This window comes from Diospyros lotus, chromosome 13 (genome assembly GCF_014633365.1).
Source record: "Diospyros lotus cultivar Yz01 chromosome 13, ASM1463336v1, whole genome shotgun sequence".
Lineage (NCBI taxonomy): Eukaryota > Viridiplantae > Streptophyta > Magnoliopsida > Ericales > Ebenaceae > Diospyros > Diospyros lotus.
The window spans coordinates 3,468,579-3,495,502 of record NC_068350.1 but is presented as its reverse complement, the minus strand read 5'-3'; the positions used below and the strand labels follow the sequence as shown (position 1 = coordinate 3,495,502).

The window sequence follows — 26,924 nt, the reverse complement described above, 5'->3', positions numbered from 1 at the left end:
ACCCTATTGTTAGAGCTTCTAAGTAGTTTTAAATTTTTGTGTCACAACATTTTCTTTAGTGTTTGCGTTTCTCCATATTTAATTGCCTACCATGACAACATTCTTTTATTGCCTTCTTTTTCTCTTTTTGCTACTTTGGAATCAAGATTGCAACATTTATATGTACCAGATCTTTAGATAGGCATTATCTATATAATGAGTAAGATTGAGTATCTCTGCAGTAGCCTGAAAATAGGAGTACGTATGGTTTCCATGCCTAAACCAGAAGGGACAATGCTGCAGTGACTTTGGGTTTGGGGAACGATGTGACACTTTTTGATTGGTCCAATGAATATTAAATATTAACTACTAAATGTTAAAATTTACCATAACTCAACTAAAATTTACTAAACCCTAGCTACAAACTTTTTCCAACCAGAAGTTAGATATGCAACCCTGTTTTTTCTTTGGCTGTGCTTGGAATACAAATGTTTGACCAATATAATCCTTTTCAACCTACAGTTTTTTGTTGATGTTGAATATTGATCATAATTTTCTTAAACAGAATCTGTAGTTTATGCTTGTATCTTGCTATTACTTTAAAAGAATAACTTTACATCTGCACTTATGCTTTTCTCCTTAATCCCTATGACCTATGTCTGAGCCGTTGTGAACATGCAACAGGTTACTGCAGTTGGGCATGCAGCAATGTTGGCTGCAATTCAGAGATATGTGCCAGCGCTGGTCTGTATTTCCATAACTTTAGTTTTTTCTAATTTAAATTCTTAAATGGAGCTGAACCGTGCCTTATCAGGTTGCTTTTTCTTGCAGATACCCTCCGCATATGGACCAGAAAGGTTAGATCTCTTGAGGCAGCTTGAGAAGGTGAAAGAATTGGAACCAACTGAGATGAACCCTGACGAAAATGCAGAGGAATTATCCTAAATAGAAACCCCTCATTTGTCTTTAAGTCCTTTGAAGCAAGGTAATCATTGGTTTTCAGTCCTTGACAGTGGGTGAGCTCATAGTTGTTCATTCTAGGTGTCTGCAACTCCAGGTTACCAGCATGGACTACTGTCAACTGTATAATGTTCAAGAACGGCACTTTTCTCCAAGCACTCTAATTCTTTTCAAGTGCATCACAAACAGATTATTCGGTAGCTTAGCTACCAATTCATTTTGTATTTTTTGGGTGAGGAGAGCGTATCATTCTCGTCCTCTCCAATTCACGTATCCTTCCTGCAATTTCAAGTCAAAAACCTCAATCCTGTTATTGTACAGCAACCCATATTTTGATGTAATTTCTAAAGTTACCTTTGCTAGCAAGATGATGGTGAAATGCATTGAATTGCTGCTCAAAAGATCATTGTTTTGGTTTTTCTTTACATTCAATTTGAGAAGAATTAAGGGTGTGTTTCATTGGGAGATGAAAAGTGAGGTAGAATTATAATTTCATGAAATTTCAATTCTCACCTAGGAATTCTAATTCTTTGATTTTAAGGAAAATTTATTTTTTGAATTAAGATGGAATTCAAATTTTATGAAAAAAAAATTATTTGATGAATTTTTTTAGAATTTGGATAGAAAATGAATTTTATTTTATTTTTTATTCTTATCAAACGCACCTTAAGTATAGAAAATATATAAAGAATATCACATTTAAAGAATTAAATTTTATTTTTAAAATTCAACACATTATATTTTTTTATGAAATTGAATTTCACGCTATAATCATTAAATCATGTTTTTACTTTTGCTTATGAAAAATTTTATTTAAGGGGATAATTTTTATTTTTCATACAAGTTGAAAAATAATTTTCTTTTGGGTGTGTTTGATAAAATAAAAAATTGTATAGAAAGTGTCACATCTAACGAATTAAGTTTTATATTTGTTGTTTGACATTGTATTTTTTATGGAACTGAATTTCATGGTACAAGTATGTTTTAACTTATTTTTATGAAAAAATTTATTTAAAGGATGTGATTTTTATTTTTTATACAAGTTGAAAAATAATTTTTTTTTCTAATTAAATGCTACCAAACACACCCGTAACTTGAACGGGCAAAGTAGAGTCCATGTATAGCTTGCTCGACATAAACGAATGGCATGCACCTTTGAGTTGGACAAGCAGTGCAGCCTTGGGGCTCGGTCGATGCCCTTCTGGTTGCCCTCCGGTGAGAGCGTTGGTTGATCAGAGGGGAAAACCACGTGGAATGAAGGCCATGCTTAATTTTTGGAACCAATGTCTTGTTCGGTTCTTTGTAGCATTAATTCTGTTAAGCAAGATTCCAAAACGCTAATCATATATCGATTTCTGCTGAAAACAGGAGCGGCCATTTGAAATCGTGCTCGCTTCTTTTGAACTGTAGGTCCTGAAATGACACATGTTTCAAATTTTCAGCTTCTGACCAGATGACAGTCCTAGTGGTTTAGTATGTAAATTTTGCAAAGCTTCAAAGATATGGATTCTTGTTTTTATGTCGCCCGCAGACATTGTGGATTGAATCTGTTGCCATGGGTTTCACTGGTTGATTGACCCAATGGTGGGATCACACTATTGGCTGCATGATTTTGCTCCATGGTGGAGATCATCTTCAATGCCCAATCTTAGGCCACGAACATTCATGATTCGTTGTGTATTCAATAGGTTGTACGGTTATCAAGTAACTTTCATCTTCCCACTTAGTTGAGAATCCAAGTGCCAACGGGTGTCTTTTCTTTCTTTTCAGGTGCAGGAGGGGATGGTACGAAGGTGAGCTTGACCACCCAGAGAGCCCAAAAGGCAAAAGCCTAGCCAGAGGAGAAAGACACAGTGGGAGGAAGAACTGTTTTCACATGTTATATGACTATGTTGACACAGTGCTTAAGGCAATCATTTTTTGCATTGCAAACACATTATACAGAAGCAAGTCCCCTTCAGTTTTGCTATTGGTCAGTGCCTTGAGGCCAATGATCATCTGGACCCTCCCACAATCCAACTTGCAGAACCAGGTCAATGGGTATCTCTCTTATCTTTATCTCTATGGGCCCTGAGACTCACATCACAACCATATTTTTCCATTCTAAAGGTTCCGCGAACCATTGTTCAAGTGCTTGTTCCTTTATTCAACTGCTCAATGTATTAAAATCTTTGAACATTGAAACCTTTGTTACTTCAACATGTGGCTATAAATTTAAAGCATATATCTATTATATTTTAGGGTTGTAATTTTGTCTTAATACCCATTTCTTTCAGGGCCATATTTTATATTGGGACACTGTAGTTTTAACTATAGAGCATGGCCATTAGGTAGGTCTTCAATTTCACTTTTGTCAACTTTTTGTGTAAACAATGAAATAGTCCCTTCGAACTTTTTTGAGTAGATTTTATGCTTGAACCTGACTTTTTGGCTTTGCTACTGAAACCCCCATGTGTATGTATATGACTTGTTCTACATGTATTGTTTTGTGTTGCGGACAATTCCATCTGGCCTCAACAACCAGATGATCATCTTACAGGGGTGATTTAAAGAATAAGGAACCTTTTTTTTTTTTAAATTTGCGTAGTATGCATGAGGACGTGTCAGTTCCCTTCTTAGTTTGCTTTTTTCCCTGTCACTGACCCTCTTTTCTCATAATGGAAGCAAAACTTCATTTTGCTGTCCTGAGCAATCATTTTTTTTTCTATTGTTTTCATGTTTCAAGGCAAATCTTTAAAATTTTGTCAAAACTGTCCCGATTATCCTTTTATACGTATGGTGCCATATCCCCCTAGCTTACTTTTTTTGAATTTTTTGTTAACACATATCCCTCTTTCTTTATTGCATAAATCTTGAATGTTGATGATAAGGGAAGTAACAGATTACCACTCATACATAAGCATCACCATCTCATGCCCAGATACATACATTGAAAGAAATAATGGAAGCTATTTTTCAGTCTCAACATTATATGACTGTAAATAAATGAAAGGAAGAAGAAGAAGATGAGGAAGAAGAAGAAAAGGTCACAGAAGGCATGTTAGCTGTACAGACAGGGAAAAGAATGGGCTTGTACTAGTGGTCTGTGCCATCTATCCCATCATGGTAAAAAAGAAAATATTCCATCCACTCACTCTCATGCCACCGATTCATCATGATGATGGGTGAGGCCCTATCCCTTTGAAAAATCTTCAAGTAGAATCCCAACAGTAGCATCATAAATGTGCAGGCTTCTGGTGCCACCTATCCATATTCCTCCATTTGGGCATGGATGGAGGAAAACCGCCCTATGACGAGGAAAAAGCTGCCTGAAAACCTGGGATTTTCCCCTTTTCTTAATCCCCTTTCCTCTTTTTTCAATTTTTTGGGACATTCCGACTGGCTCAATTGGTCAATTCTGGAAGTCACATCCACAAATCTTTACCCTTGGTGATATCTGTTGACATCTCTTGTTGAGTTGTGAAGTTGAAATCCTGTGGGCACAAAGCATGTGTAAATTATTGCTACATTCCTTGAATTTTAACCATGACATTGTTGAGCAAACATGTGAAGACACAAAGTCATACAGTATGAGCTGGTGGATGGAGATGGCTCCCTCCTTGCCATAATTGGCCCCATAAAAAGACAGGCCATTTATAGGACTCTCACTGGTCCCATAGATGTGTACTACTTTTAACAACTGCCTTTATAATTGACTAAGGAAACAACTTGGTCCCTTCCAATCTGAATGCCATGTGAATAATTTAAAATATGAACTTCAGTTTGTTTGCTTCAAATTTGGGTAAGTGCCTATCTTAGTTGGAAATTTTACTCATGTCTGTGTGCATTCTACTCTCCTCAGGCTTGGCAAGTGCAGAAATCTCATGCACAGGACTGGATAATAATATTAAACTCCAACTATGCATGCTCACACCCTATTCCATGATTGGAGTAGTAAAATATTCTATTTAGAACAGTGGTTGATGGAGAGTTCAATCTCAGAAGATAGTACTTTTCACCCTTCAATTGATGTGGAAATTGGTTAGCTTCTAACTATGGTTTTTGTGAAAATGGGCTAGCAACCAGGAGGAGTGTCCTGGTGAAAGGTTCATTTGTTGACTTTGTTGATATTAATGCATCTATAAGCCGGACAAATAAATGGCCATAAAAGTCACCTCATCCTACCCTGGTTGATCTGAAAGCTAACATTTGAATATACACATGCCATGCCAGAACTGTTATTTGAATTTTCAAACAAAGTTAGATCTAGAGTACTTGTCCTCAAGTTGGAGTATTCCCTTGGATCACCACTTGTGATTAAAATTAATCCACCTGTTGGGCAAGTGGGACCTTGAAGTACTTGTCTAATGTCAGCACTGTATTAGTTAAATCTATAAACATCTTAACAAACTAAGACTTGGACTTGGATTATCTGTCTCATGGAAGGATGCAACAAAATCAATGCACAAAATGTGTAAAGTGATTATGCATTTATTTTACTTAATTTGGTTTTGAGTTAGTAGCACCCCACCCCACCCCACCCCCCGCATGCTGGAATAAAACCTTTTGTGTTGTTATTTCTGTTTGGTTTTAACATTAGAGGTAATGAAAGAGTGAGAAGAATTTACTGGGAGATACTTACATATGATATATAAAAGAGTTATAAAAACCGATAAATATATCAATGATTGACTAATTAGAATTTGTGAAGTTAACTCCCTATAATGACTTGATATATGTTGTTAATGTTTGATTTTGAGTTACTTTTTGTATTACTTGTAACTTGACAACAGCGTTGACTAAAAATAACTATTGAATTGCGTACCGTGACCAAAAATCACACCTAATATTTTTTTTAATGGACTATTGATATGAGATTGGATGGTTTATATATATTGCATTCGAAATCTTTTTGTATAAACTAAACCATTATTGATATGGGATTGGATTGTGGTGAGATCGAGAGAGTGTTAAATTAAAGCTAATTAATTAAATTGTGAATCATATGGATATTGCATACCATGTGAGTTTGATCAGGGTTTGGAGCAGTTGTGCAGCAGTATTGGGCTTGACCATGGCTGCAAATAGTGAAGCCATCAGGGGTGGATGGCTCAGACTCAACTGCATCATCGGGCTGCAGGCAATCCAGGTTCACCCCAAACAGCCTCACCCTCTTTGAATACTTGACATTGACAGTATTACTACTAGCACCACCATCACCTACTACTGTTTGTTGGTTCTCTACAACTGTCCCTGCAATCAATAAAATAAATAAATAAAATGGTCATTGACGTAACGTAATAAATTGGATTCTTTTTCATTAATAAAAATGCCTAAACTTTTTTTATTTTAAGAAGTGGTTTAATTAAGATAATATATATAATCCTTGCTAGCAATACTGATATTAGTAAGTAAATTAATTTTTTTTAATATTTAAGGCGTGGGCGATGAATATTGATTTTATTTAGTGTAGTGTAGTGCATGGAATTAATTAAAGAATACCTGCGTGAAGAAAGGTGGGTTGGTATTCTACGGTTTCCCCATGATGGGGCGAAGGATAAGAGTGCGTAGAATATAACATCCGAGTCCACTCGCCGCCGCCGCAGCCATTTGCCGCCGTGGGAGCTACATTCCGACCTACTGCGGCTCCTACCCCGGCTGCGGAGCGCCGCCTCCACCCAATAAAAAACCTGTCGCCTCCACCACGGTGCCGGCAGAAGGAAACGACGTCCCCGGCGTCGAGGCTCTTCTCCTTGACGAAGCGGCTCCAGCCTCTGGTCAAGACGTAGCTCTGGCTGCTGTTCCAGTAGGAGTAGCGGAAGCGCCAGCACTTGCCGGCCTCGTCCTCAAAGTTCAGCAGCAAGCCCTTCTCGGCTGAGTCGCCGCGGCCGCCGCCGAGCGGGAAGTACTTCTCGGCGTGGGATTTGGGAATCACGAGGCGGTTGAGCTTGCCGACGTCGCTCGGAGTGAGCGGCTTCTCGAACATGGTTTCTCTCTCGACGTCGCGCCCCTCTCCTCGCTTCTCTTCCTGATGGGTGATTAATTGGTCGTCTCCTACTAGTTCGTCGTCGTCTTCTTCGTTGAGGTTGAAAGTGAAAGCTTTGCTCGAAGGAGCGGCGTTTGGCCGGTGGTGGAGGTTTGTGTTGGATGTTGGTTCCATCTGGGGCTGTGGTTGTTGCTTTGTCCACCAGAGTGATTGTGGAATATCTGATGAAGAATAGTAGTAGTTAATGGACATTTCAGAATCAGAGAGAGAGAGAGAGAGAGAGAGAGATGGATGGGTGTTTGGAGAAATCCGGTGATGGGATTATGGGCTTTAATATGGAAACTGACTCTGAACTATTTGATGTGAAGCTAAAGGTAGGAACCAAGAATTGACGCCATAATATTTATACATATTGTACTCTATTATATATATATATATATATATGAATGGCAGAAATTAAGCTTGAATATATAATTAATTATATATTAATCATGTAATTAAGCGCATAAATTGATTGGCGGGGTTCATACTAATACTATACTAGAAAATTAAGTTTGAAGTGTAGAGTAGTGTAGTTTACAAATTAAGAAAGAAAGTTGTTATAATTAATCTTTTTTACATAGAGCCAAATTATAACTTACTTTTAAGGAGTTTATAAATTAACAAAGCGGGTATTAATTTAATTAATTTGCTTTGTATATAATTATTATAATATTAAGATGATAGTGGCATGTAATTTTCTGTCACGTGCATGGCATGCCATTATTGGTCTCTCTGCCCATTACTTGTATATATATATATGTATATATCATCGTATCATCAGGTATCGGATGGCTGCTAACAATATATTAACAATATATCATCAGGTATCGGATATTAACAATATATATATATATAATATTCTCTGAACCTGAATACATAACAACGACCGATCTCTCCACTTTCCAATACTGATGACTCCTCTCCCTCTTGCATTCTTAGGTGTTTCAATTCTCCCCTCTCTCTCTCTCTCTCTCTGTCTCTGTCTCTCGGTGATATATATATATATATATATGTATTATAAATGTAAAATTATTAGGCAAGAATGAAAGTGACTGAGTTGGGGCTTTCTGGGTTAAAGAATTAGTAATTAAGGAGCCTAATACAGACAAGCATGCATGTTAGTCTTTCGTCACCAATGCATCTGCTGCATTTAGTGCTGAATGAATTGCTGCATTACAGACAGTTTCAATCACACACACACACACACACATATATATATATATAAGGGGTTTAATGGAAACACCATGTTCCTGGAAGGACAAGCAAGCTAGCTTGGTCAATTAATATACATAGTTGGTTGGTTAGGTTGTGTATTAATTAATAGCAGAGAAACAAAGTAAAGTATATATCTGTCGACTGCAGACACACATGCAGGTTGAGTACTGGGGATTAATTAATTAATTATATCGATATAGAATTCATATGAATTAGTATATGCGCATGTTATAAATTCAACCCATGATCAAGATTATAATTAAATTAATTAATTAGGGTTTAAATAGTTACTTCCTTTGATCATATGAGATTAGTTAGTTAGGAACTGGCGGTGACACTTGAGATCATATTGTTCTTTCTGCTTAATTAACAATAATTAATTGGGTTTCAAATACACATATTCCTCTCTGAATTAATTAATTAATTAATTAAATCATGCATAGTCTTTCAGTTCTATATATCTAATTTAATTAATTAAGCAAACAGTTTTATTTCAAATGCATGCATGCAGCTGGAAGAAATAAATTAAATCCACCCCACCTGCATGCATATTGAGATATATATATATATATATATGAAGCAATTTCCTTATGTAATTCCCCAATTCCCAAGTGGTCATGAAGTCCTAACTTATAATATCTAAATAATATATGAATAATATGAGATGAGGATTGATGTGAAGAAGATTCAATATCTCTGAATGTTTTCCTTTCCAAGAGAGAGATATTATTATTTCTCCAACCATGTGGTCCTCCCTCCCCCAACAATCAGCTGTAATTTTAATTTTTGTATAATAATAATAATAATGTAGTGATGAGCCCTTAGGATCGATGGACTATTTAAATTAATTAATGGTAGGGGCTAGGGGGTGGGTACGTAGGGAGATGTGTCAATTTGTCAAAAATTCTATAAAAAAAAAAAAAAAAATTGTAAATGTTTACACCAAGCCAAGGGAGATCATGTGTAACGATTTGAACCCACCAGTTCAAAATTAACTATCTTTAGGTTATACATTAAACATATATATATATATATATTATTAAGTGAATATTATTCAAGTAATATTTTCCCCATCATTAATGTTGGGGGAATTGTGTGATATTTTTTAATTACTAAATTAGATACGATGGAATCAGCATCATGAGCATGATGGATAAGGAAGGAGTGGATGATAAACACTCTTACCTTTAAAGATCATTTCATGGTTGCCACGTGTACTTAATTATGTCCAGCTAATTAAATGTTGTCACTTATAATATAATTATATATGTATTGTCATTTATATTTATATCATTATTATTATTATTATTATTATTAATACACAACCACCCAATTCACTAATTAAAGCATTCCAATCATATGGCTCAAGTAGTAGCCCTACTAATTAAAAATGGCGGGAAATGCTAAATATAGCATGGAGGGGGGACCTGAGGTTTAATTAATTAATTAATTTATACACCATATATATATAGATAGATAGATTAATTAATTAATTACGTAAACTTGGGTGATTTAAAAATAAGATAAGAAGAAACATAGTACGGGCGATGCCGGCTGTCGGTGGTCATGCTGTCGAACGTGGGAGCCTCCAATCCACGAGAAGGGCCCGTTGAATTGAATTCATAAGTAATTAAGTTGGCTTTGGCGTGAATTTGGTCTCAGTTAGACCCCATTTATTTAACTTAATTCATATCTAAATCTTAATCAGTGCCAGCCTATCTGTTGTGGGGGCCCCCTGAATGGAGGGCCCCAAAATCATTAATTATTTAAGATTTACTTCTCTCTTTTTTTAGTTTTTAAAATGTAAAATTGCTAATTTTATTTTATGTTAATTTTTTTTATTTGAATTTATGTTTTGTTTATTTTATTATTTTATTTGGACGAGAAGACTAATAAACTCCCTAAGTTCATAGATTAATTTTTAATATTAAGCGGTGAATGATGATGTGTCATTTAGATAAGAAGGTCGTTCAACTCTCTTAGAACACCTCTCGATTCTCTAAGTTCATGAATCATTTTTTAATATTAGGTAATGAATAGTGAGATGTAAACTAATAACGCAACAAAAAAAAAAACAAAAAATAACGTTATTTTAGAAGAATAATTTGATAAAATGATTTTTTGGGTAAAGATTCATTCTGCATTGATTGAAGAGTATGAAAGGCGCAGAAATAAATAGAGAGTTACGTAGGAGGAGGAGCATCGAAGACGCAGGTGGATGGAGGAAAGTTTGGTGATGATGAAAGTCAAATTGGACGCAAATTTTCCGGGAAAATATGGGGCTTTTAAGAAAGGGAAAAGAAAGTGACGCGGCCCACAACGAGTGGGAAACTGTCCCATTCCTGGCCTAACTTTGAACAAAGGAGGAGGAGCATGCCTAAGCTGACCACACCGACCAAAGAAATATCGCTTGAAAGCAACGGTCAAATTTTAAGAATATATATATATATATTTGGTTATTAAAGTGTAAGAAAAATGCTATGACTTCTAAGGATATCGGTGGTGTCGTTTATAATATGAAAAATGTATTGTATAAAGACTTTTGTACCATTTGAATTGATAGAGATAAAGCCCACTAAAAAAAAAATTTCTAATCCGAGAAGAGGATGAGGTATATATCTTAAAAGTCAGGAGATTGTATAGTATTCAAGAGACTCTCGATGTAATTTCAAATAAATGAAGAGTAACCTCAAAGCTTGAGAGACTATTTAGTTTTTGGTAGACTATTGACAATCTTGAAAAGAAAGCTGATGAAAAAGGTTCTAAGAGATTGGAATGTCTCTTGGAGACCTCCCTCTCTTGCATGAAAGTTTCGAGCACAATGCGAACATGATAAGCTCTAACATCTAAAAATTTCTTCTAAAATTTTATAAAAGATAGGCGTTATTCATAAAAATCTCAACCTTAATTGGTCTCAAAATATACTAAGAATGCTTACCATGAATTCTCAAGCTTTTTATAGATAGGTAACTCATAATTCTAAAAAAGGTACATCTCTAATATTAATTTCAGTACTACTTGTAAGTCTTCTATAAATTTGAGTGTCTAACATAAATATTTAAGTGCTCACACAAGAACTGATTATATTCAACTATCATACCTATATTAAAGCGTGACATTGACAAAACTATTTTTATCATGGGGAGTTCAAATATATTTAGATATTATATATGATGTATTTAATATATTTTAAAAAAATAATAATAATTACAAATTGTGGTCAAAGAAATGATTGTGATGGCATTCATTGAGACACCAATGAGATGATGGTCCAGGAGAAAGAGAAGAAGTAATTGAATTTGCATGCTTTCCACAAGGCTCCAAGTTTGAAAGAGGATTAATCAGTTTGATTCATATAATGTGCTTTAAGGGTAAATTGTTCCCTCTCCTCAGTCATTTTTACAGTGCTTTCTTTCTTATGGTTTATTTTAGTATTTTAGGGTCTCTATCAATCGTTTTCAAGATATGCGGCCCGGCCCGGAACAGGCCCAGTGTCCCAAGGAAGTTGAGATGGGCTTTCCACGGCCCAATTTCTCACATCCAATCCAATCCAATTCCTAACCATGTTTGTCAAAATTATTGATAAGCATTTAGCAACGATTTATTGACACAAAATAATAGGGGTAAATTATAATATCATGTAGTTTGGTCTATTTGCATGAAAATTCTATATGGTTTAAAAATATACTTTTAAAACGACCTTTAATTTAAAATTATCTCTAAATAAAGTGTTAGAGAAACAAAAATAAAATGGACGCTTATTCCGAGTTTATACAAATTTATATTTGAATCAATCATGATTTTGCATTTAGAATTTTAGATTTAGAATTGAATCAACCAAACTTAATTAGATTTAGATTTGATCAAGTTGGGTCTTAATGTCAAATTTATACAATTATATTAAAATCTTATGATCCAAAACCTATACATACAAAAATGTACAAATCTATAAAATCTATGTTTAATTAATAAAACTATACATAAATATTTTATATAAATGGGTAGAAATCATATATATAAATGAATATTTTTATATCAACATGAAAATATCTTAGCAAAAAAAAAAACTATGTAAAATTATTTATGTTGTAATATACACACACCTATCGTTGTAAAGAGAGATTGACAACGAACAACAATATTTGAGGGAGAGGGTTGCATGTCGAGAGATCTGAAACCAATGTGGGTGGCAATGGTAGCGAAAGACGACAATAAATGAAATGATAAACAATGCGTAACAGAGTGGATAATGATAGTAGCAGTTACAATAATAAATGAGGATAAGAGCGATTGTAATCGGAAATAACGATGATGATAGTGTAGCAGTCATGTATGCTCACATTGCCCCCAAAAATAGGAGAAGAGAGAAGGGGTTTGGGGATTTGAGTGAAATATTTTGATTTATGTAAATGTATAATGATTTTATTAGAGCTTAAATGCAGTCAAATTGGGGAGATAAGAGAGGCTCATAATATAATGGCAAATACAATTAGTTGATGTTAAATGCAGTCTCCAAGGTGTGATAGTATTGGGAGAGCCAGCGTGAGATGATCTTGACCTCTCTGCTCCTCACATCTTTGAGCCATTCTGGATCTTCACTTGTTGAGAACCTCAAGTCCACATGGTGAGCCCCTAATGTTACAAATGCCAAAATATATTTTTATATAGCATTACTTGAATATGTTCATCTAGCCCCAAAAAGGAAAGTCTATTATATATATATATATAGCAGCCAGTCACTCACCTTCTTTTGCTACAATGGCCACTATGCTCTTGGATATGCTCTTTAGCACCCTGCACCCAATAAATCATCAACAAGCTTCTAGTCACTGACCATGATCATGGTTCATATGCACATATAAACTCTAAATTTTAAAGTGCAAAGTGGTGGGTCGGGAAGAGTCTTTAAGTTTAAATAAAAACTAGAGATTATACAGTTTTGATGTAGTGTTACACATGATATTTGAGTGACTATTCATTATATTTAAATAGAATTTAAGAGTAAAGAGATCAGTAATATTATCATAGTCTATATATATATATATATATATAGAGAGAGAGAGAGAGAGAGAGAGAGGTGATCTCCTTTCATACCCTCCAGCACTCCAGGGGTCTCTGAGGCCATTGAAGAAGATGACATTGCTTCCAAACCGCTTCAAAACCCTCTCTATATCCTGCCCCATCCATGCACACAAAACCAGATTTTATCAGCATTTGGTAGAGCATTGTAATTTGCGAACATAAAATCCATTTTTGAGTATCAAATTAGGGAGTGCATATATAGATGAGTAGAGGGGCTCACATGGCCGCCGAACTCGGTGGTGATCCAGGTGGGTCTGGGCTGAACATTATAGAACCGTTGGCAGATGGCCACTCTTTCGCTGTAGTTCCACGATGACGCCGGAAACAGACTGTCCTGGCTGTTCCCATCAGTTGGCATCACCATCTCCGTACAAGCCTGCAATACATTAATCTTCATTCAATTTCTGATCATCAAACTTAATTCCCATTCACCCTGGCCAGGGCCTGTCGTCTTTGCAAGAAGCTCGATTTTCTATACAAGTAAGTTTTCCATCATTTTATCTTCTTTATGGTAAATGCCAGTCTGGCCGGCACCCGGCACCTTTGCACCCAAGCTAAGGGGGTGGTGACTGACTGACTGACTGGTGAAAAGTCTGTCCACATTGTTAACTTTCTGGATTGCCCACCATGTGTTTGACAATTTGTTGCTGCCCAGACAAACTTATAAATGCCGCTGCTATGACCAACCTTGAAATTGACTGAAACCCAAGCAGGATCCGAGGAAATAGCAACACATTTCACGGGTCATTCCCATATCTGTCTTTTCAATGTAAGAGCACATGATTCCTAATGCTTTTGTCTTAAAATCTCATAATTGGATGGGACCACGTTTTTTATAAAATTTAAAACCGAATCCAAGTGCGAACTAGGAATAGGAAAATTCTCTAGAGTTGTTAGTTTATAAATAGGCTATTTAGTACAACTTAATTAGGATTGTCACATTTTAATAATTTAAAAGATAATGTAACATAGTTAATAAAATTATACGTCTAAAATGTTGACATTATTTTTACACAACACACCATTATGATACCAAACATGCAGTTAATCCTACACACAGAAACCCCATTGGCAGGTTGTCCTGGAGCGCAGAGAGCATGAAATTTAAGGAAAAGAGACAGGACAGAAATATTCTGGTACCTGCCATTGCCATCCACCAAGACCGTGGGGATCAGAATCATCAGCCAGATCAAAGCACTTGGCAGCACCACTATAGTTGTAATAGATGTTGGCTGCTGCGTGCAGCTTGGCAAAAGTGTCATTCCCCAAAGCTGGATCATCAATGGCCTTGCACATCTGCGTATTAATCCGCGGTTAGTCAATGAACTTCACTTTCTATTTTGACCTTAGCGGTGTCAAATGGGTCCCCGCCAAGAGCCCACAACTCTAAGAAGTCTCAAAAAAAGTGGGGCAGCTTGATCTAATATAAAAAGATTCATGGCAGTCTAAGGGCCTATAGGCTGTGGGTGTGGCCCCCAGTAAGTAAACCCATGTGACCCGATACATACCATGCTGGGCTGGTCTCTTGAAGAATACCCATTTTATATGTATAAGTTTTAGATCAAAAGATAATGATTATCAAGTTTGATTGACTCACAAATCACAATCTACGAGAAAGGAGAGGAAGACAACCTGTTTGACGGGGTAAGCTGGCAAGGGGTTAAGGAAATTGGAGGGAGTTGGATAGTCTGTCATGGCAGTGTATACAAGTGCAGTTTGAAGCCATCCTTCCAAATAGTTAGCACTGATATAATTTCTGTGAAAATTTATCAAAAAAGGGAAAGGAAATCTCAAATATATATATATATATATATTAATTTAATTTAATTTGAAATGAAGGTAAAGAACATAGATTGCTTACTTGCATATTTTGAACGATTCCCTCAGCACCTCCAGCCCCCCTGGTTGGTTTGCAGTGTCTTCAATTTGTTGCCATGACCCTTTGATCACTTTGTAACAGTTCTCACTCTCACTCTGCTTGCTCACATCCAACAAATAAATATTAACTTGCATTATTAGTTTACATTTATTTTTGTATAACTCACATGCGTAGAAAAAGTAAAATCTGACCTTTTTTATGTCACTCTCTGCTAAAACTCATCACAATGTCCAATACATATCTTGGTCAACAAAGGATGTGGAAAAAAATGTAGCCCATTTGCAAGGATATGAGAATCATCACAAAAATGGTGCCCATTTTGACAAACAAGTATGATCAAAGGGCATGTGTTTGAAATGAATTTCCCGTTACAAATAAAATATATATATATATATAGTGGTGGCCCCTCCAATTCTTCTCTTGATAAATATAACACTTCAACCTTTTATATTAAAGAATAACTTTTTATATTTATTATTTACTACAGAGAGAAGAGAGAGACCCGAAAGTCATTAGTAATGATGTCGTTGAAGCCATAGGGAGACGTAATATTTTCAAAGAAGAGGACCGGAGATGATGATGCCAAGGCTCCAATGGCGACATGGGGGTACTTCAACCTAAACCAAGCTGCCAGCACTGCAAATGAGGCATCATTAATGGAAGTTAATTTCAAGCCCAAATCCAACTCCTCGACTTGTCAACATTATTTCATGGCCACTTCCGGAAACAATCTACAGGAAGAAATTGAATGGTGTGGAGGATATATATATATATATATATATAGAGAGAGAGAGAGAGAGAGAGAGACAGAGACAGAGAGAATTAGTAAATACTGACTTCCACCATAAGAACCTCCAAACACCACAACTGGCGAATCCTGCGCCGAAAGATTCTTCTTCAGATCGATTATCAGAGTTGCATAGTCTGCTAAAGCCTGTGTAGAGCTCAGAAACCCAAGCGTACTTGAATTCTTATAGGCTGCGTTCTTGTCTCCCCCAAAAGGTATAGACTCTCCATAGAACCTATGCTGCAATTCAATTGACCCCTCTCGTTTTGTTGCTCGGAAAATGGGTGGAAATTAAGAAAGAAAGTTGGGTTTAGATTCATAGTTCTACCTCAATGAAAACGAGAAGAGCTTTGAAATGGGGCGCTATCTCGAACATGAAACCGGTGTTCTGAGCGAACCACTCGATTTCTCCTTCGTTGCCGGTGTAGACGAAGATCGGAGCATTGTTTTTGGGGCCGTCCCAGAAGGTGTCGTTGATAAGATATCTCTGCTGAAAGGTCTGGTAGCTCTGCGGATGATAATTGAAGTGATCAAGAATTTGAGTGAAGAACTTGATTCTATAAGGCTGGTTTGAAGTGGCAAACGATGGCTGCTGCTCCGCTCTGATGATTGAAGAAGGGAAGGCCGGCCCGATTCTGGGAATTGAGAGGGTAGAAGAGAAGAGAGATATGAAAAAGAGTGAAAGCCATAGGGATATGAATCTAATTGCCATTACTTTCTTTCTCTTTGCTGCTTCTATGCTTTTCTTCAGAAATGAATATATCTGAAACTTCTTCTAGCCTCAGGTTTTTTCTAAGAGGGTGGGGTGTTTGAATTGTCTAAAGCACATCTGATGGGGACAAGCAAGTAAATTTTTGGGTAATTATTATTGTAGGATAAAATATAAAAAATAAAAACGTAATATATTTATTTTAGAAGATTTATTTCCTTCTCCATTTATTTATTTCCTAAGTAGCTCTAGAGAGATTGTGTTTTCATGCTAGTTAAGATATAATTCTCTTTTTAATATATTTCTTAGTTAGTCAAAATTTTTAATTTATGTAAATCTTTTAAAAATGTATTATTCAAAAGATCTAATCATTTGAATTTGAATATTAAGAATTGATTTGAGTTTTCGAGAATAAATAATTCTCTTATTCTTCTTTTTAAGTTTTATGTACCAACATTTGTGTATAATGTAAGGATGAATAAACAAACAAATACATAGAGAAAGAATTAAAAATCATCAATATACAATTAAAGACAAATTAATGAAGGAGGTTGGGCTGATAAGCTAAGTTAGTTGACTTTTTTGTCGACTAGTTGAACCATCGAGTATATGCATTATAAATCAAGTGACATAAGAGTTTCAAGTGTTAAGGAAAAAGCTTGATGTTTAAAGTTATCCCGCATGTGAGTGTAGTTTCCACCTGTTGCTTGGCTGGGAGGTGATTACAAGAGTGGAAGAGATCCCTACCATGCATACCCCCAAACCAATAATACAAAGCCAACCATAGAGATTCGTTGTTATCGAAGCCAGCGATTACTAAGCCCGGCATGGCTTTGGCATATATGCTGCTTGTTTCTGGTTTCATTTTCAATGGCAGTTAAACCAAAGACAACATTAGGGTTTCCCGGATAATTTTGGGTTTTTCTTGGTGAAGATTTGGCCAGCCTGTGGAGGGTCAAAGTTAGGTCAAACTTTCTATTTTTCCAGTTTTCAATTGGATTAGCTCCAGTCTTAGATTCCATTCAAGGCTCCTTTCAGATGTTTGGTTCCTAAATAAAGTTTGGTTGGTTGCAAATGAATGCAATGAAAAATTATGGGATGTATAATAATCCCATTACAATGTTTCCATTGATTGATTGTTGACCAAATAATGATCGATGTTTCTAACAATCGAATATGGACCAAATTTATGATAATTGTTAGCTGAGAAACATGGATGCCTTATTCACTCATCTGTTCCAACCAAACCATACTAATTGGTTTCCTCTAATCTCCAGCTATTCATCAATGTGTTACATTTATGTTTCTCAACAGCTTGCCCAAAATTTTGGTACTCGTTTAACCTCCATTCTCCAAGAGGATTTGGCATATGGAACAGATATATCAATTAAAGACAAGAATGGTCCAGCTTTCCCTAGCTAGCAATAGCGTTCATAGAAAACAAGATGATTCCACCCATGACTTCATCCCCATTTCCCCCCTTCCCCGAGGAGCCGAGCGATGTCGCCTAGCCATGGAACTGAGTTTAGCCACTTGATAGGTTACCCAATTGAATAAGTTGGTTAAAAGGGCCAATCTAACTGAGCCAGGAGGGGTAGTTTCAAACCAGTTCTAGTGCCCAAAAAAAAAAAAAAAATTACTGTCCGAAATGGGAAACCGTGCTATTAATGGAGCGTGAAGAGAAAATGCCGGTTCATCACGGTGGTCTAAACACAAAGCAGAAAGGAAAGAAGATGTACACGTGGAGAGAGCCAAACCCAGGTGAACTAAAATTGTGCCATCTGCTTGGCATCATGATCTATGAAAGCCAAGCCCAAGTAACCTCATTCATTCTGAAATCAAAGGGAAGAGAGTTGTCAAGAATGTATTCTTAGTTACAGTAGAAGTTTTTATACAGCAAAAAACTTCACTCAGGTCAGAAAACTTTCTACAGACAGTTCCATTATATTCATACATATTGGTGATAGATCTGAACTGCTCAAGTAGAGCAGCACCCAGAAAGATGGAAAGCATAAATCAACAAAAAACAGGATCTTCTTGGATTCTCAACGCAACCCAGGGCCCAGACGTTGTTTTTGAGTATATCCAGCATGCATATCCCGAACTGCAAGTTTAAGCAGCATCCTTGGATCTCGAGGACAATATGAGGAAACGAGATGATACTAACTCACCGTTTTGATCGTCTAGCACCCGGGGCTTCCCCTTTTGCTACAGCTAGCCTTGAGGCCAAATGATTTACCTGAACTGCAGTGTGTCTATCCTGAACTGCATTACTAGAATCCCATGCAGGCGATGCCTGTCCCCATTGCCGGGTTGGACTAGCAAAGTCTCCAGTAGATACTGCCCTAGAACTGGACAATATGTGGTCCTTAAGACCTTTCATGGATATATACCCCCGTAGATCATTCCCATAACCTTTCCTCTGAGCTTGCTTCTCCAGTTCATAGAGTCTCTCCAGATCTACGCCATCTCCCAACTTCTGAAGGCTTTCACTTTGGACTCCCCAGTCAACTTCACCCGATGTGCTCCTTTGAAGAGAAGTGCTTTTTCTTGGTCCTTTTCCAGAGGCAGAGTTCCTTCCTTTCATTTCATCATCTATCAAAGGTCTCCTAGAATGATCGCCTGCCCCAGAAGAATTTGCTGCCCACCTGTAGCTCTTGGTCTTGTTGTCCACATTCAACTCTAAAGAATGAAGGTCGCTTTCAGCAGAGTCTTCTTCAGAATCAACTTTGTCCATTTCTCCGTCCTCTCCATTGATTTCATTTTGATTGGAGCCAAAATATGTTCTACTTAAGTAAGCAGCAAGATCTATAGTGTTGCCACGACTTAAAGAACTGCGCCCCATTTCCTTATCCCTTTTGCCTCTCATAAAAGCTTCAAGTTGATTCCTTAGCTTGTCAACGGCTGCATTTTTCTCCTCAAACTGATGTTTAGCCTCTGAGAGTTTCATTTGAACTCTCTCTTCACGCAACATATCAGCTAAATGAAGCATCTCCCTTTCCTTCTCAACCTCTTCATACATTTTTACAGACTCCCTCTTCAGTTCCTCAACTTCAGCTTTATCCTTGCCGATGTCTCTAGCAAAATCATCACATACATGTTCTATTACCTCTCTTGCTCTCTTCTCACTTTCAAGTTCTTTGACTGCCTTCATGAGAGATGCTTTTGTCTCTGCTAATTCTTTCCCAAGCTTCTTGTTCAAACTCTCGAGCGCCTCCTCAGCTTCCTCTCCACCTCAAGTTCACCTGCAACTGACTCAATAGCAGCTTCAACTACATCTTGCTCCTTATTTTTCCATGCTGCCTTCTCTTCAGCAAAACACTTTATAATATAATTAATTTCATTTTGTTCTGATCTTTGCTCTTGGATCAGCTGATTGACCAGCAAACGAGCCCTCTCAAGCTCAGCATGTAAGGCAGAAATAAGGGACATACTTGATGAAGGCAGATCATCACGAGCCCAAATACGGTTGACTATTTTCAGTAGCTCTTTCGATGTGGTCAAGGCACTACTAACATCCTTCAAGCCTGTCTTAACACCAACCATGGACCCAGTTGGAGTCTGGCCTCTGGATTTGGTCTCAATCTGCATTATAATGATAAAACATTTTTACTATCAAGCATCTCAAAGCGTTCATAAAGGAAAATAATTTTGATTGGAATCATTTACTATCGAGCTCAAAATGGTACCACTACCGTACAAAATGTGAGCGTGCATGCAAAAGCATGTACATGCTTGCATATTTATATCTACAATGATACAGCCACGGCCATTATGTATGAATCTTCTTTTGGACACAAACAAGGGAGTCCTAAATGAAGTTATTAAAGTGGGATCAACCACCTAGAGTCATTTAGGTGAGAAAATTCACTTAGAAAAATTGTTGACTACAGCATCAATCTGTTTATATGATGATGGAGCAAAAGTGAGAACATGGTTGGTTGCAATAGATAAGAATCTCTAAGTCACTTCAAATTCAAGCCAGAAAAAGACATGCAAAGCTGGATTTAGGGTTGATATGGTAGTAAAAGGGAAGATCAGTTTCTATTTGGTAACAAAGGGAAGTATCACTTACAATGACCATTGTCCCACAAGAACTACTTCCACTGGAAGGTGATCTGGATATTGCAGACTGCACTTAGCCCTTCTTCCATTCGATTAGTATTACATGTGCCAAAAGAACAGAGACTCCATCAACCACTTCCTTATTTATTGTCCCATATTCAGACAGGTTCACTGCTTTTTCTTTTTCCTTTTTTTAGAAAGAAGGCAAAATCAACTTCAATCCTTGATTTTCATGTTCGCTTGGGCTGTGCTAACCTAAGAGGATTTTGAGGAGTGCTTAACTTTTAACCCCTTTTTGCACAAAGTGGTGCCTGTCTTGGGAGATGAATAGCAAAGTTTTTGAAAGAGCTGAGATTCAATTTCTCATTTAAAGGGAACTATATCATTTCTCTATTTCTGTGGTTTAAAGATGATACTCCTACCATTGGTCTTCTTTTTCTTTCTTTTTTCTTTTCTTGCACAGTTCATTGATGGTTTGCATTTGGCATAGACAGCAATGTTTTTGAATATCAACTCATTGCTGATTTTTTTGTGTAATCCATTTTGGTATTCCTTCCACCAATGAATTTTTACAGTTTTCACTGCCCTTATTGATACATTTGTTGGGAAAAAAGGATAGAGTAATAGCGTTCAGCATTAAAGCCTAAGTCTACTACTAGCAAGGTACAGGGAAGAACGTCATGGTCCAAACATAGGTTATGAAACATTGGGAAGTCAAAACAGAAAATTCCCTCAGCACAAAAATTGGTTTTGAAGAGCATACAAGACCACTAAACAACCATAGAGAACCAAAGATATTGTCTCAACCCAACTACAGTTTATATACAATTAATCAAATAATCATCTCTGAAGCACATCCAGACATTCAGAAAGTTTAGTATAGAACATAATCTAGGAGATGTAATGAGTCCATGACCAAGTCCATTCTATACCAAAGTACAGGCGTACTTGGACTTAATAGGTACCCATTGTATATGAGGTTGCCCTTTGGGACTACTATTAAAGATGGAAGAGGATCAAGATTGGTGTCTCACCAGGTATGGGTCTGAGGGGAAAAAGTTAGCCCAATAATCTAGTATAATACAGCAGTACCACTGGAGTATAAAATGAGATATCCAATGTGAAACTATACAATGTAGTGCACAAGTGAACTGAAAGGAATATATTTAGGAAAATGGCATTTCGTTAAGAAAAGGAGCGGGACTCGAGGAGTTTCTTCCTTTGAAAAAGAAAAAAAAAAATAGGATGATAGTTTCATTAATCTATCTTTGCTTTTAAGTTTTCTCATTAATCCACCATGCTCTCTGGTCATCACATGTGGCTAATAGCAAAATAGTTAGCAATTCAACAGTCTCAAATTCTTTGCTTGGGGCTCAAACACCACTTCCATATCAAATATTTTGAAACCACTGCATTGCTGCAACCAGAAACTGGATTAGAGAGTGCATAGAGAGTGTTTGTGTAATTTTTTCTGTGTCTTTTGCCTATTGACAAATGGTTTAAGCCAAGTCACCTAAATTGTTATGTGGTTTGTGTGTTCTATCTTGTTTTATTCAATTGCCAATTTTCTTTAACAGATTTTACATAACAAATTAAATGCTGATTATACATCCTTTAGAGGGCTATGGCAGCTACGTTTTGCAAGAAAATGGTCATTCTGGGAGTTGGGATAAAATTTGTAGATTTTGCCACAGCCCATAAGGATAGAAGCTGAAGCAGAACCTTTAGGAGTTGAGGAAAAGAGAGAAGGGTAAATTCACCCTCGGGCTATAATTTTATTTTCTTTTTACAAGAAGGAAGAAGTTAGCTAACCTCCATTAAACTAGCACTGCTAAAGGAATCCAGGATGCCAGCATTGTGGTCTACGAGCCTGAGCCTATGAGAAATTGAAGAAGGCTTTCTATGGCGACTGCCTGTCCCTGATCGATCTATTCTCTGCAATGTTAAAAGAAAATTTAAAATAATACAGTAACAATAATAACCAAACTCCCAGTGATGATGAAAACAACAATATGAAAAAGTAAACAAGAATAACCCAAAAGTACAAGAAACCAGTTCTCTAGAAATGCTTCATCCTGTGGTGTTCCCGGAAACAAATTTCCTCACCCTTGGAAGTGATAGAATAGAGTCTGGATCAGAATTCTCTGGAGATGCATATATATATACAGGGGGGAACATTTCTGGAACTGACTTTTAAGGAGTCTCCAGAAATGGGATGAAACTTCAAGCCAGAAGAACTTCTAGTACTTTTCTCAATTTTCAGAGGTAGGCATTTGGCAATTGACCCTTATTAGAAGATCATTTTTGTTTCTTTTATTTTATTTTCTTTTTCTAAGATATTTTTGTTTGGATTTTTTATTTTTCTTTTGTTCAACTATCAATTGAAAGCCCTTTAGATTTTGCTTTAAAACTAGACCAAACCGGACCATAGCTCCAAAACTTAGCAAAACTGCTTTGCAAATATGAGGGCAGGCGCTGGTAGCATCAATAAGGTTGCTCCTTTCAGATGAGGTCTGCTAACAAATACGAGCCTACAAACCGAGGGGTGTTTGGAAATGCCCATCTTTAGTTCTCCACATATATGATAGAAAAATAAAGAGAGAGTTACTTCCAAGCTCCAACAACAGATCGATTTCGTCGCTAGAAAACAATTGAAAACCTGAAGCATCCATTTTTTTCTTCTTTGCTTTCCCACTATTTTCTCGGCAACCAAACAAATTCATCATAAGCACATACATAAAACCAAATAAAACCCACCTCTGAAAGAGGACTATGAGACGGATCAGACAAATGAGGCGGCAGTGACCCAGAATGCACCGACCCGACCCGGCTCACTCTCTCCCTAAGCCTCGTCTCTTTCTTCAGCAACCTCCTCTTCTCCTCTCCGTTCTCCCCGACCTTCGGCGACTGAATCTCGTTCATCTCCCAAAGCGTCGCCGCCAGCTTCCTCGCGGACACGGGCATCGACGACCTACCGCCGCCACCGCCCTGCGACGGCGCGTACTTCGGAGACTCCGCCGCCGCGGCCGCCGCAGCCGCCGTCCTCCAACTTGGCACTGGCGTGCCCGATCTCGACCCGCGAGGCTTCCCCACCAGAATGGCCCGCTTGAACCGGTAATTCTGCAGCACCGTCGACGAAGAGGACGACGACGACCCACCCCTCTTCCGGATCTTGCAGGATCCGGGAACCAAACCCTCCCCGACCCGGTTCCTCTGCCTCGGCATTGCCAATTTCTGGTCAGCGAACAAGAAAAAAGAGAGTATCGAGTACAGAACGGAGCCTATATAGGTGGAGATGGGGCGCGATTCATGGCTGAATATAAGGGTAATCTAAACAGCGCCAAATCAGATGGAAATTACATATAAAAAAAAAAAAAACACAGAACCCGTAAGGGAAAGAAGCGAATCTTGATGTAGAGTACTACAACACAAGATGAATATGATAAGCGGGCGGCGTGCTTTTGGTTTTCGTAGCTGGACGAGAGAGAGAGTGTGGTTGCTGTAATCAGTAGAGTGGGAGAGTAAAGAGGAGAAAAGAGAAAGAGAGCATGTGAGGGTGAAGGGAAGGAGTGGCGGAAGCTCATTGGTTGCCTTTACTTTTGTTTCTATGCTCGTCTCGACGCATGATAATAGTGTTTAATCATGTGATCGATTTGAAGCAAGCAACAATTAGTTTTTTTCTTTTTTTTATTTTAATTCTTAATCTTAAATTACTACATTGCCTTCCACGTAGCGGATACAGAATCCTCGCCTTAACGAGTTACTAAATTATACGATATTTCACCTTTAACGTTGGAATTGCTCTTTCTACCAACCGTTAGTTATATGGAAAATGCAATTAGTACATTATGGATTATAATTTAAATTATTTAATATAATTAAAATATTTAAAATACTTTTTATTTTAAATTATGAAATGAGGCGATGAGACGCATGACTAAAATACCCCTCATTCAAGGTGGTGAAACTCATGACTAAAATGTCCCTCGTCTACGGCAATAAGACGATGCGATGAGATAATAAAATACGATGAATATTTTTATTATTTATGATATAATGAGCAATTTAAAAAATATTAATAATATGATCTTAATTATATATTTAATGTAATATATATATATATTAAACTACAAATATGAAGATTGAAGTGAAGGTTGAAATCAAAATTTATATGAAATGAAAATAAGAAAATTATATTTTTTATAAAAATAAAAATATAAAAATGTGTAAATAAAAAATATATAAAAATATTTTGTAAATCTAATTTTAAATTTTAAAAAATATAAAATAATTATTTAATTTAAAAATAAACATCAATTTTATAATATATTCAAATAATTTTCAGAAACAAGTCCCCAAAAAAATTAAAAATTTGAATTACATATGATTTTTTTTTTTTTTTTGTCTCTAATCTTTTCGTAGATAAAAATGCATTTTCGTTTATGATATTTTTCTGATATTACAAATTGACTCAAACATGAAAAATATTTTTTGTCATTTAAAAAACGTAAATAATTTGACAACACTAAATAACATCTCCAAAACTTTTTTGTGCATTATAAATCATAATAGGGTTAATGCCACGTCATCAATCTTTTATGAATATAGCGTTTACATTTTTATATAATTTTGTATGATGATTGATGTTGTGAGTTTTTATTCAAAAAAATGCTTTCGTTTTTGTTATAGTTAATGTGTCATTATCAATGGATTTTTTTTAAAAAATAGTATTATAAAATTTCTAAAATTAATATCTGTCGAGTGAACTTATTCATATTAATTAAGTTTTGATAATTAATAAAAATATTTTTATGATATAAATGTATTTCTTTTTCGTATAGAAAATAAATTTATTTTAAATTAAAAATAAGTATAAATAATAAATTTATTTTGAATTAAAGATGAATTGTCTTTAGACATGTTTCATTATTTTGATCGTTTATGTTCCAAAAGTTTATATTTAAATTTTTATTTATTAATAAAATATTTTGATTACTTGTGCAAATAGTATATTTATTTTGAATTAAATAATAATTATTTTTAGACATGTTTTCTCTTTCTCATACAAAAAGTAAATTTATTTTGAATTAAAGAAAATTAGTTTTAAACATATTTTCTCTTACTCATGCAAAAAGTAAATTTATTTTGAATTAAATGAGATTGTTTTTAGACATGTTTTCTTGTTCTAATCATTTATATCTCAAAAACTTATATTTGAATTTTTAAATATTGATTTCTTATGCAAAAAGTAAATTTATTTTGAATTAAAAGTGATATATGTTTTTTATTATTTAAGAAAGTCTAAGCATTTTTTGAATTTCAAATTTCATATTGACATTTTATTTAGTGGCTAAAATGCTTATAAATACCCCATAAACTCATTTTTTGAATATCCATTACATATATTGCACGTTCAAAGCTCTCAAACTAATTTCCAATCATTTCAAAACTCTTAAATATTTATTGTTCATTCACCGAAAAACCACAAGGCAAAAGGAGAAAAGTTATTTAATTCATCTACGACAAATCCGAACTTCTTCATTTGAAATTACAAATTTATTTATTTATTCAAATTTTATTGTCTTCTATAATTTGTTCTTAATTACTTCTTTATGTCCAGATGTGGACAAATTATTTGTAAAATTTAAATTATTATTGAAGATTATATAGGTTTCCTAAATCCGTTAAAATCTAGGTAAATTAGTTTCCAATGTAAGTTAGAAATAAAATATTGGTGTAGTGGTTGCCTAGAACCCATTGTAATTTATGTGTGTATCTAGTTTCCAATGTGAGTTAGTGTGGAAACCTTTGTGATTTTGATTTAGTAGAACCCCAATAATGGTTAGACTTTGAGATAGTGAATTAGGTGTACGTGAAAATACCAAATCATTATAAATTGTGTTGTGCCTCATTGTATTTATTTTTGTTATATCTTATGAGTTATATTTATTATTAATCTCAAATATAATTTATTATATTTATCAAATATATATTTTTCAATAAAATCATTAATCAATAATATTTACTAGTCATACTCTAAGTGACCAACAATATTCAAAAAAAAATCTTAAATTGTTATTGGTGCCAAATTAATTGCCTAAACTATTACTTGCAAATACAAAAATAGTTGGGCCAAACTTTTTTTTTTCCATGTAATTTTATGTTTTATTTTATATATTTAAGTTTTTTATTATTTTGATTACGTTTTTTAATTTGTATTTTTTAATCAGTTAAAATTTAT

The 26,924-nt window shown here is 35.6% G+C and overlaps 4 protein-coding genes across 8 annotated transcripts in view; 1 reads left to right on the top strand and 3 right to left on the bottom strand.

Annotated features, from left to right (window-relative positions):
• Nucleotides 1–1,305, top strand: part of LOC127789350 (uncharacterized) — a 47,853-nt gene extending 46,548 nt beyond the window's left edge. For 4 of the 5 annotated variants that reach the window (XM_052318316.1, XM_052318314.1, XM_052318319.1 and 1 more), the window contains 2 exons: nucleotides 664–723; nucleotides 811–1,305. In XM_052318316.1, the coding sequence (XP_052174276.1) occupies nucleotides 664–723; nucleotides 811–924 (174 nt within the window). In that variant the 3' untranslated portion in view covers nucleotides 925–1,305. The remainder of the gene's footprint in view (nucleotides 1–663; nucleotides 724–810) is intronic. The other variant, XM_052318315.1, reaches the window with a different exon arrangement.
• Nucleotides 1,306–3,831: 2,526 nt separating this feature from the next.
• Nucleotides 3,832–7,257, bottom strand: LOC127789351 (B3 domain-containing protein At2g36080-like). The gene is made up of 3 exons (XM_052318323.1): nucleotides 6,421–7,257; nucleotides 5,939–6,171; nucleotides 3,832–4,412 (listed from the first exon to the last, which is right to left on the bottom strand). The coding sequence occupies exons 1-3, from the start codon at nucleotides 7,154–7,156 to the stop codon at nucleotides 4,344–4,346; spliced, it is 1,038 nt and encodes a 345-aa protein (XP_052174283.1). The 5' UTR covers nucleotides 7,157–7,257; the 3' UTR covers nucleotides 3,832–4,343.
• A 5,120-nt stretch (nucleotides 7,258–12,377) lies between these two features.
• On the bottom strand, nucleotides 12,378–16,683 carry LOC127788569 (uncharacterized). Its single transcript, XM_052317018.1, has 10 exons — nucleotides 16,238–16,683; nucleotides 15,960–16,149; nucleotides 15,625–15,758; nucleotides 15,105–15,217; nucleotides 14,876–14,999; nucleotides 14,384–14,539; nucleotides 13,464–13,619; nucleotides 13,256–13,335; nucleotides 12,906–12,955; nucleotides 12,378–12,793 (listed from the first exon to the last, which is right to left on the bottom strand). The coding sequence occupies exons 1-10, from the start codon at nucleotides 16,619–16,621 to the stop codon at nucleotides 12,651–12,653; spliced, it is 1,530 nt and encodes a 509-aa protein (XP_052172978.1). The 5' UTR covers nucleotides 16,622–16,683; the 3' UTR covers nucleotides 12,378–12,650.
• A 1,690-nt stretch (nucleotides 16,684–18,373) lies between these two features.
• On the bottom strand, nucleotides 18,374–24,283 carry LOC127788568 (uncharacterized). Its single transcript, XM_052317017.1, is given in 4 exon segments — nucleotides 18,374–19,828; nucleotides 19,831–20,203; nucleotides 22,496–22,618; nucleotides 23,441–24,283. Coding segments are annotated over 4 exon segments (2,007 nt in total). The 5' UTR covers nucleotides 23,909–24,283; the 3' UTR covers nucleotides 18,374–18,785.
• Between the last annotated feature and the right edge of the window lie 2,641 nt (nucleotides 24,284–26,924).